The 11,055-nt window shown below is 41.5% G+C and overlaps 1 protein-coding gene across 24 annotated transcripts in view; it reads right to left on the bottom strand.

Moving 5' to 3' along the window:
- Positions 1 to 8,011, bottom strand: part of Luc7l2 (LUC7-like 2 (S. cerevisiae)) — a 58,620-nt gene extending 50,609 nt beyond the window's left edge. For 3 of the 24 annotated variants that reach the window (NM_138680.3, NM_001170848.2, NM_001170849.2), the window contains exon 1: positions 7,437 to 8,011. In NM_138680.3, coding sequence (NP_619621.2) covers positions 7,437 to 7,497 — 61 coding nt within the window. In that variant the 5' untranslated portion in view covers positions 7,498 to 8,011. Of the gene's footprint in view, positions 1 to 40; positions 4,367 to 7,436 lie in introns of those variants that run through there. The other 21 variants (NM_001311099.2, NM_001311100.2, XM_006505747.4 and 18 more) reach the window with 18 other exon arrangements.
- Positions 8,012 to 11,055: the final 3,044 nt, after the last annotated feature.

The following is an 11,055-nucleotide window of genomic DNA, read 5'->3' as shown; positions in this document are numbered from 1 at the left end:
GAAATCTGAGGTCTCAAGAAAATAAAAATAAACAATTTACCATATTCTTGAGACAGGATAAAAGAGTCAGCAAGGGCAGCTGGTTAAATTCTTTTCACGTTGAGTCAAATAGGTCAAACATCAGTTGTACATGGTTCACAACTAAATTAAAACATATGGGTCAATAGAGTGTTTTCTACAAAAAAAAAAATAAGTTAAGTTCTCTCTTTGGCCAGTGTTAAGAAACAAGATGTGACATTTACTCAATTGACTGAACTACATGTTACTTTCTGATGCCTTTGACTTGTTAAGTTATTCAGCAAAAAACAAAAATATGATGTAAACTTTATATATGTGTATACATATATATGTATAAATAAATAAATAAAACGAATATACTGTAGCTATCTTCAGACACACCAGAAGAGGGCATCAGACCCCATTACAGATGGTTGTGAGCCACCATGTGGTTGCTGGGAATTGAACTCTCAGGACCTCTGGAAGAGCAGTCAGTGCTCTTAACCACTGAGCTATCTCTCCAGCCCCATAAATGTTTACTTCTTTAAAAACTACTTCCCTCTATGCCCTCAACAATCCTACAAAATTGATAAATCTATTTTCTATCTTAACCTTGCCTTTCCATTTCTACCCAAGCAGCTGCTAGTAAATGATCATTTAAACTCCAAAGATCAAGAGTAGAACAATGGTGCATGCCTATTATCCCAGCAACTTGGGAAATTAAGGTTAGAAAATTGCTTGAGGGGCTGGTGAGATGGCTCAGGGGGTAAGAGCACCCGACTGCTCTTCCAAAGGTCCAAAGTTCAAATCCCAGCAACCACATGGTGGCTCACAACCACCTGTAACAGAGATCTGATGCCCTTGAAGACAGCTACAATGTACTTACATATAATAAATAAATAAATCTTTAAAAAAAAAAAAGAAAGAAAATTGCTTGAGGCAGGAGTTCCAAGACAAGCATAAAACAGTTGGAACAATTAACTTCATTGCTAAAGTGCTTTGCTTGGACTGTAGTTTGATCCTTAGAACCCATGTTTTTAAAAAAAAAAGTTATCCACAGTGGTACACATTTGTAATTCTAGCCTGCATGGACAGACACAGATAGATTCCAGGTCACTGGTCAGGGGAACAATACCAGAAACTGTTCTCTTACCTCTACACATACATACCTGCATGCACACTCATGCATAGACCCACACCCACCCATACCCAAAAAGGAACAGACTGGTTTTTTGGGTGCTAAAGCTGTTAAGATTCCTCTCAGAAACTTACCCTGGTTCACTCCCTCATTTTTTTCTCCAATATGATGATCCAACTTCTTTCGTCTTCTTAGTCTACAATTTCTTCAAAGACTGATTAGGGTGGATAGGCCTGTTTATATTTCCTCAAAAGTAGCAGTTCTGAACTGCTTCACACATCTTTTTTTTTTCCGTTGAAACCTACATTGACCTCAAAACGCATCATCTTCCAGCTTCAGCCTCCCAAATGGTAGAATGCTAGGATTACAAATATAATCCTTCCATGTTTGCAATTTCACTTTTTGCTTGTTTGAGCCCAACCCAGTCTAGAATTCTAGGTACTCCTGCTTAAGTCTCTCAATGGGATTACAAGTACGTGTCACCATGCCCAGCTAGAAGCTCATTAAGAAGCAGCTAACTCATTTTTTCTATTCTTACCACACTCACTGACCTTTATTTAGTGCTCAGCCCATTGCTTATCTGAACCCTAAGCAACTTTAACTTTCACTGTCTATAAGAAGCACATTACTGAACAATGAACCTGAGCATGACCATAACATCTACTTGCTTTTGAAGTCCCCATCCTGCACACATTTTATCCTTAGTTGACATCCTACTTTAACTAGAAACATACTTCCCACTTACATTACTTACACATACACAAAAAATAATTTATCTTCTGTTCTATTTTTTTTTACCTGAAATACTGTCTCAAAAACATAGGCTTACTTGAGGAGTGCTAAACAACTGCAGAGATTCCAAGATAACAGGGTTCTATGAGGTGAGATTTTTATTGTTTTCTGGGCTGCTCTGTAGACAGAAATATTATTTAGAATTCAAAATACAAAGTGAGGGGGAAACTTTAACTGATTCACTATTCAAGTGCTAACAAGAGTTTTTCAATGTTGTGGAAGATGCCTGAACACTGACAAAAATCAAATGGTTACAGACATACATGAAAACTGTTTGGCCTTATATGTACATGCTCTAGACTAAGAAATATCCCATTTTAATGTATTTTTATAAAATGTATTCTCATGCATTTAAGGCTATACCTCTTTTACTTAAAATGAAATGAGCCAAGTATAATAAATGGATGGCTTACAACTGACCAAGATATAAGTGTAATTCATTAAGATGAGAACAAAATTAAGAGAATATGTGTCAATGACAAGTCAAGAAACACAAGTTACAATAAAGGTGATTTTACAAAAAGATAAACCCACAGAAGAAAAACACTACTGGAAATCTTTGATTCAATAATTTTGCAGTAATGTTCTATACAAATGTAGATGTATTAGCTAGGTATTTCTAACTTGTACTAAGAATAGGTACATTACTTTCTGAACTGCATTTTCCAAGGTTACTACCTAAAATACTTTTCCTTCAATTTTATGTTATCACACACTACACAACTGGGTAGCAGTTAAGATTAATATCCTGTATTAAAAACTGAGGAAGTATCCTATAGCTCATTAAAATTACTATTCTAAATAGCTAAAACTATCTAAAAATTTTTATGTATGTTTTTGGGGTCTTGTTGATTTGGCTTTTGAGATGGTGTCTCATGTTGCCTAAAGTAGCCTCATTAACTATGTAGCTGAGTGTGGGACACTCCTGATCCTCTTGCCTCTACAGCCAAATGCTAGGATCAGAGGAAAGCCCTATATACAACAATTATGATCTACTACTCCAGGAACATTGACTGACATCCCTGTCAGGGTACAGAGCCATTAAGGAGCTTTTTGTCACTCAGGAGTTAGAAGGAAGGGTTGTGGTACTGAAGATTGTACAGGTCACTGCACATGCTAAGAAAGCGCTCCACCGCTTAGATACATCCCCAGCTGTAGGTAGCTTGTCTGCTCAAAGCTACTCAGTATCATGGATACCATACAATTTTATTTCTACGATCTACACTTTGGGTCTATAGGTCGGCTTCGAAGGCACATTTGAAGATACACTATCACTCCTATTTTATTTTAACCTTTCAGAAATGGTTTGTGCTCCCATAAAAACAATTTTAAGGGCTGGCAAGATGGCTCAGCGGGTAAGAGCACTGACTGCTCTGAAGGTCCTGAGTTCAAATCCCAGCAACCACATTGTGGCTCACAACCACCTGTAATGAGATCTGACACCCCCTTCTGGTGCATCTGAAGACAGCTACAGTGTACTTAAGTAAAATAATAAATAAATCTTAAAAAAAAAAAAGAAACAAACAAACAAAACAATTTAAAAAGCATAGTAGCCTTAGAACAACCTTCTAAACGTCAAACTTCAAATTTTAGGATGTAATCTAGGTCCTGGTCCTAGGCCTAAGGGTTTAGTGGTTCAGAGCTCCCTAGCACACGAAAAGCCTGGAGTTTGATCCCTATTACTGGGGAGGTGGTGGTGGTGTTCCAGTCCACCTCAATTTTGTTTAATTCACTTTAGTTGTACCTTCCTAAGTCTTTCTGGAATCTCAGCCAGATATTCATACCCAAACTACGTGCCCACAGAGGATTTATGCCAAGGGACATTCTTACAATTAATCCAATCTAGTCAAAATAACCACTATCCATCTGAGGGCACTACAGTGCTTTCTCTCAACTATCACAAAAACAAATAAAATGTTTCTTAAAATTTCCTGTGTTACTGTTACCATCTGGAATATGCTCAGGGAAAACAAATTAATTACCTCTCTCTTTTCTAAGGCAAAAAATTTCTTAAATGTAATTAATTTTAAAATACTAGTAATGATATCTACTTGCAACTTTTTTTCCTAAGAAAAACTAATTATATTTATTTAATATTTTTAGTATAACATAGAAAATTATTTGGCTTCCCATATAACAAATTACAGATTTAATTTGAGGCAAAAAGGTTATGTGACTTACCCAAGCTTCTAATTAGAAACCAGGTCTCCTGAGTCTCAGCCCAATGTTCTTTTCCTAAACTTATATCTTATTAGAAAATTCCAAATATAGACAGACCCCCCAGTTACATGGGTTTGAGTTACACTGATTCACATATACAAACTTTATATAGTGTGACCAATGTTTCAACTCACGCGGTACCCTGCTTCCATTTATGCAGTATGCCAGGCATCGGCACGATTTTCAGTGGCACACAGGCGGTTGCCACCACCAGGGCCCTAGGCAAAATTGCAAAGAAGGCAAAGTTTGTCTTTGGCCCTCCCATCTCCCTTATGCATTTCTCTCCCACCTCCTGATTATCCTCCCAATGCCCAACCTCCCAATGCCACCAAGCTGCCCTTCTGACTGTCCAAAGCAACCCCCACACACATCATGGACTATCCTTTCCTGAAGTGCCCAGTAATCCAAGTTGTCTATTTTACTACCACCACAATGCCTATTCCTAAGGATTCTAGTGAGATTTAAGTCACTTAAGTGATTAGCTGATTTAAGTAATCGATGATACACTTAACCAACAGATTTAAGTCTCCAAGTAATTTAAAAAGGAATTAAAAGCTCTTTTCAGAAAAGTGTGGGTGGGGAATATTAGGAAAGGGGGAGCAACATCTTCCCAGAGTCCCAGATTCCTTTACTGTTCCAGATTCCTTCACAAATATGATACTGTTAAGGGGATAAATGCCATCTAAAGCACCACTATCCAAAAGTCTTGGCTGTTTTATAGTTGTCTGCAAGGATAAACAAAAAACAAAGCTACTTTAAATACCCACCCTTACCTACCTTTTCCATCTCTCCCCCACTTTCTGGGTTCCCAATTCCACCTCTTAAAGCCAAACACACAGTATTTTTGGTAAGCTGTCCCATGTGTATAACACGAGGTTTTCCATTATGTGGTCCAAATGACATGGTGCTTCTCAGTGATGTACCTATGTCCCTTATCCTTGTCTAATTTTGTTTATGGTACACAAAAAAAGGTAATTCTGATTTTATTTCAAGGTCCTCAATTAAAATTTCATTAAATAACAAGGAAATGTACTATGTTATGTCAAATATATGAAAGAACTAATACGGTACCTTAAAAAAGCTTTCTTTTTGTTTTCTTGAGCTATGGGATCTCACTGCACTACACCTGACTAACATTCACTCCTTTTTTTCCCACTTTTCCATAAAAGTAGTTCTTTTCTAATGTTTTTGCTTGAGGCAGGGTCTTGCCTTAACTCAGGCTAGCCTGGAACTATGTAACCTAGGGTAGCCTTGAACTCACTGAAATTCTCCTGCCTTAGCGTTCTACAAAGGCAAAATTGATGCTTCTTCTGAATCAATACAGCACTGAAAATCAAATCACTTCAACCAAATACTATTGTTTACTCATAAATATGTGTTTATTTTTAAGTTCAATAGGTCTGAAGGATTAAAAAATATTCAGGGACAGACACAGGAATATAAATTTAAGTAAAAAAATAATTAAACTTTAAGAATCCAGCTTCATTCTGGGACTACAAAGAGAAATTTACAGATATACTACATATTTAACAGTTCAGTTTTGTAATACTAGAGGGGGGCTGCTATCAGAAAATTGTCAGCCGGGCATGCCTTTAATCCCAGCACTTGGGAGGCAGAGGCAAGAGGATTTCTGAGTTCCAGGCCAGCCTGGTCTACAGAGTGAGTTCCAGGTCAGCCAGGACTACACAGGGAAAAAAAAAAGAAAAGTAAATTGTCAGGTCATAGTTACCTTGATCCAACTAACCTCCCAGTAAAATACATAAGGAAATCCTATCTATGCAGAAGTTACCAATAATGGCATCAATTCATATTTAAAGATTACATAAGGTAAGCCTTTAAGATTTCTAAAATGTTATTACAAATATTGAACTGTTAAGTTCCTGTATGAAGCCCCTTCTAAATATCCTCACTTATGATGGAGAAGGAAGAAAGTTAAGACATGCTGCAATTATAAACATTCTTACCCAAGCATGAAAGGTTAGGTTATTCCAGTGGTGTTTTTAATTACTTAACTTTCAAGGGATTACTTACTACTCACAAATAAATCTTATTTTCTTTCCATTTTTTCCCTCCTCTCTATACAATAAATCTGTTATCCACCTGTATCTATCTTTAAGAAAAATTTCCAGTGGGTTTTTATTAGGACTTAACCTTACACTGAAAGCTGTATTAAGTATTGCTAAAAAAGATTTGAAATAGGTTCTATCTTCTCCCATATTTTCCGCAAAGAACTCAAGAAAATTCAACAGGATTTACAATTAAGCTAAATTTATGTACGTCTTTTCTTGTAAGCCAAACTTGTCCAAAAAAAAAAAAAAAAAAAAAAAAAAAGCATTTAAATCGCTAAAAAACTTGCCTAAACGAGTTTTTACAAGTCAGGATTTGGACTTGTTTTTTTTTTTTTTTAAGAAAGTGCTGAACTTTAATTTGAAAGTACATTGTTAATTATCCCCCAAAAGCAACATTTCATCATTTTTAGAAACAAACACGTAAATAACTCTTTCTAAGGATTCTAATCTAACTGTATTTTTAAAAGCCCTTTCCTTCAATTCTAATTCAGTGGGCATCAAATATCCAAAATGATTCTGTTTTCAGCACAGGTAAAATTTGCCAATATTTACTGAAGTCTCTAATACGTGGTCTAACAAAATGGAGGTCTCTCGGTGGGAAAAAAAAATAGGCCTAAACACTTCTACAAAATGGGGCCAAACACACCCACTTTAAGAAACCATGGTTTGGGTCAGATTTTCCACACACACGAAAAAAAAAAGTTGATTCTGTAAGGGCTCGACGAAGCGTCCCTGGAACTGGGGGTTAGTAGTGGTTTCGTTAAGACCAGGGAGGGAGGGGATGTTTCTCTCCACACTCTAGAGGACGGCGGCGAGGGGTGATCCGAAAGCCCAGAGGAAAGGAGCTGGAGCTGGGGGTGGAGACCTGAGCGCCCCGCCGGTCCCTGATCAATAGTCAAACTGACCGCCCCACTACTCCAAGACAGACTTGGGCTCTCCCAACCCCGCCAAGTCAACAGCAAAAGGCACAAACTCCCCTTTCTGCTCCCAGGCCCCGCCTCGCCGCATTGGCAGCAGTTCCCGCCAATCCGCACGGTCACCGCCCCCAAGACCGCCTGCCAAGCCCTGATTGGACTGGAAGAGAGACGGGGGGGACCTCGCGCTACCAATCTGGGAACCCCTTACTCGGCCGCACGCGCGCGCCCAAGTGCTCCCTCGGAGGCCTCCCCCTCCCCAGGCACGGCCCCTCCCCCACCCCCAGGGCTCTGGCAGCGACTTACCGTCCCGAGAGGTGCCCATTAACTGGTCCAGCATAGCGCGCATCTGGGCCTGCGCCGACATGGCGGCGGCGTAGCGGGCGGGCGGTCGGGCGGGCAGGCAGGCGGGGGTGGGGCACCGGCCGGGCCCTGGCGGGCGGGGGACGAGGGGAAGGGGTGGGGGAGGTGCGGCGCTGTCTCGGTGGCCGCCGCGGCCTCGAGGCCCGCGAGTAGGGAGTCGGAGGGGTCGTGGAGAGTCCGGGCTGCGCTCCTCACGACGGCGTGAACGCGGAAAATGGCAGCCCCCCTAGAGAGTGAGCCCTGGTGCCCTCACTCTCCGTCCGGTTCCTGAGACAGACGCGACACAGGCTAAGCCGACTCTCGCCTCCTCCCGACACCAACACCCGCCAGAAGCCGTCAACCCCCCCCCCCAGCAAGCGAGCTCTGACGCGGCTCGCAGCCGCCGCGACGGGAGCGCGCACGCAGCTCGCGCCTAGTCGTTTCCCGTGGGGGTTCGGCCAATCGCCATCCACGTCGCTGCGCTCCGCCCTGCCCCTCCTACGAAGGGTCCCACCCTAACGGCTCCCGAGCGCGTTCACGTCTGCTCACCCCGCCCCTCTCGGAGGCTGAGTCTCGCGAGAATGATGCTCTTTTTTTTTTTTTTTTTTTTTTTTTTTTTAGCCTACTCCGAAGCCTCTTCGGCCCCGGGCGTCTAAGCAGCAGGTCACTTAGGCCTTTGCTGTTTGCCGCCCTGGCGTCCAGCCGCAAATTAGCCAGTGCCGAGCTTAGAGCGAGTCGCAGTAAGTAGTGCGACAGAAGTTCTCAGGGTTAGTGCTTTCCCGACGGATGCTGGCGGAATCGCAAGCCCGTGGGAGCCCCGAGCCCGAGCGGAGGACACCTAACCTTATCCTCAGGCCACTGCCCCTCATCAGTGCCCGAGTTCGGGACATGTCAGGTTCAGGAAAAAGAAAAAGCAAACAAACCGCGAAATCAACACAGTGGAAATCAGGCCTCCCGACCCCTTCTGCTACGTTTAGGACAGCTGGAAGCTGCTAGTCTGAATTCGGAGCTGGGCAAAGTGAGAGCTTGGGACAGGCCATAATGCAGAGCAGCGTTTCCGTGGGGTTCTTGGCTGACTGTCGCCCTGCACTCCCACGCCCTGCTGACTGCGACCTTCCAACCGTAGTTGATTTCTTAATCTCAAGGCTGGTGGGGCTGAGGCCAGAGTGAGCCAACGGGAAATACTTAGGCCACGGCTGCTTACCGGTTTTCGAAAAGGAAAAAAAAACTGGCGAGTCTTTTAAGCTGAAACGTCGCAACTTTAGATAATAACTGGGAAATTATGGATATTTTTTGCCGTTTCATTATAATTGCCCATGCATTGAGGAACTAAAACTTCAAACTAGCGCCAGCTTCATATTAAAATCATATGAAAGAATCATCACAATTCCAAGGTTTAACTAGGCACTGAGCCGATGCAAATTACGTTATCTAGTCAGCAACTTGCCAAAAAAAAAAAAAAACACAATTATTCAGAGTACTGTTTTTGAGACAGGGTGTCAATGTTATGAGAAAAATAGCCTTAAAAAGTGAGAATACCGGAGACTCAGCATAGGTTAGGAATGGAGACATTTTTCACCTCTGCAGAAGTTAGGCATCACCCTGACACAAAAGACAAACTGAGCTGCCAACTTAGCATAAAACTGTTTAGTTGTTGTTTGGGTTTTTGTTTGTTTTTTTAATTACATGTCGTCTCTCTCCACTTTTTCTTCCCAACTTTTGGTTTTTTCGAGACAGGGTTTCTCTGTGTAGCCTGGAACTCACTCTGTAGACCAGGCTGGCCTCGAACTCAGAAATCCACCTGCCTCTGCCTCCCAAGTGCTGGGATTAAAGGCGTGCGCCACCACACCCAGCTTCTTCCCAATTTTTAACATTACCCTCTCTCCAAATTCCTCAGCCTTCTGGTTCAAGACACAAATATTACCCAGTGAAGTGCTTGAAGCCCAAGGTGGGCACCTGCTCCTCTTCCATTTGTGAGCCCAGCTGTATAGACGACTGCCTGCTACATTTCAACCCTAGGATCAATAGCAAGGGCCTAAACAAGCAGCCAGCTGCCAAGTAGGGATCATAGGGCCTAGTGTCTCCTATTTATCCGTGATTCCATAACCAGCTTTAGCTAATTGCAGCTCACACTAACAAAGGACCAAATGATTTATTCCTTAAACTGTGTAGCTCTAACTGCCCGGAAACTTGTCATCCTACCTCAGCTACTCTAGATTTAGGCATGTGCCACAATGTCTGGTTCAAAAACTAAATTCTAAACAATTCCAAACAACTACTTGCAGAGATCCTTTGAAAATTGTTGTACAATGGGAGCTGGAGAGTCTTAGAAGTTAAAAGTCTTTGGATCCCATCACCCTTTCGACTGCTCACAACCCTCGAACTCCAATGTCAGAATTGATATTTTCTTTAAGACACCAAGCACATATATACACATACATTGAGATAAAACAATCAAATACATAAAAATGTTTTTTTAAAAAAGGAAATTGATATAAATAGAAAACTGCAAACTATGTTCTAAAGAGATTCGCTATTACCCTGTATGCAGTATTATCATGAGAAACACATTCTTAGAAAAGTACACAAAAATGCTGAGTAATTAGGTTGAAGTGTTTGTGGATTTTGTTTGTTTGAGACAGGTTCTCACCGTGTAACTGTGACTGGATTGGAACTGACTGTAGACCAAGCTGGCCTGAAACTCAGAGATTGTTTCAGAATGGAAACAAAAGGAAAAGGATATAGGTTAGTGGTAGATCACTTCTTTAGTGCTGGTAAGGTCCTGGTTCCAATCCCCAATACTCAGAAGGAAGAGAAGGGAAACAAAACAAACCTTACAAAACACATTAGCCTAATTAACTTGAATATAGTTCAAAAATTGCATTGCTTTCTTTCCCCGTCACATAACTGTAGAAGATAAGCATCTGCTGCTTTTTTGGGGGTGGGGGGTTCGAGACAGGGTTTCTCTGTGTAGCCCTGGCTGTCCTGGAGCCCACTCTGTAGACCAGGCTGGCCTCGAACTCAGAGATCTGCCTGCCTCTGTCTTCCGAGTGCTGGGATTAAAGGCGTGCGCCACCACACCCGGCTAAGCATCTGCTTCTTACCAAATGTTTTTATTTGTAATTCAAACTCTCAACACCAAGAAAGTTAACAGCAAAATAATAATTCAATGCTTTAGAGCAGAAATTCCCTCCCTTTGTGTTGTGACCAGGCCTTTTGATTTGTAGGGTTTAGTCCAACTGGAAAACAGAAACATTTATTTTTGTGCAACAGTGGGAGTGTAGCACAACTTTCAGAGCTGATTCTCTACTACCATGTTAATCCCAGGAACAAATTTAAGGTTGTCAGGCTTGGCCGTGGTGGCAAGGGTTTTTACCTGTTGAGCCATTTTCCTACCCCAAATCCAGGGATTTGAGCATACTAAACATGCCTTCTATCACTGAGCTGCATCCAACTCCTGATGTTCTATTTCAAAGCAAGTTTCATAGAATCAGGGTTCATATATTCACTTTCCTTTTTATTTTGATACCTCTACCTCCCATTTGAAACATTTTTGTTTGAGATTTTCTTTGAATAGGGTTCA

The sequence above is a fragment of the Mus musculus genome, chromosome 6 (genome assembly GCF_000001635.26).
Source record: "Mus musculus strain C57BL/6J chromosome 6, GRCm38.p6 C57BL/6J".
In the NCBI taxonomy this organism is placed as follows: Eukaryota; Metazoa; Chordata; class Mammalia; order Rodentia; family Muridae; genus Mus; species Mus musculus.
This window is presented reverse-complemented; position numbering and strand designations above follow the sequence as displayed.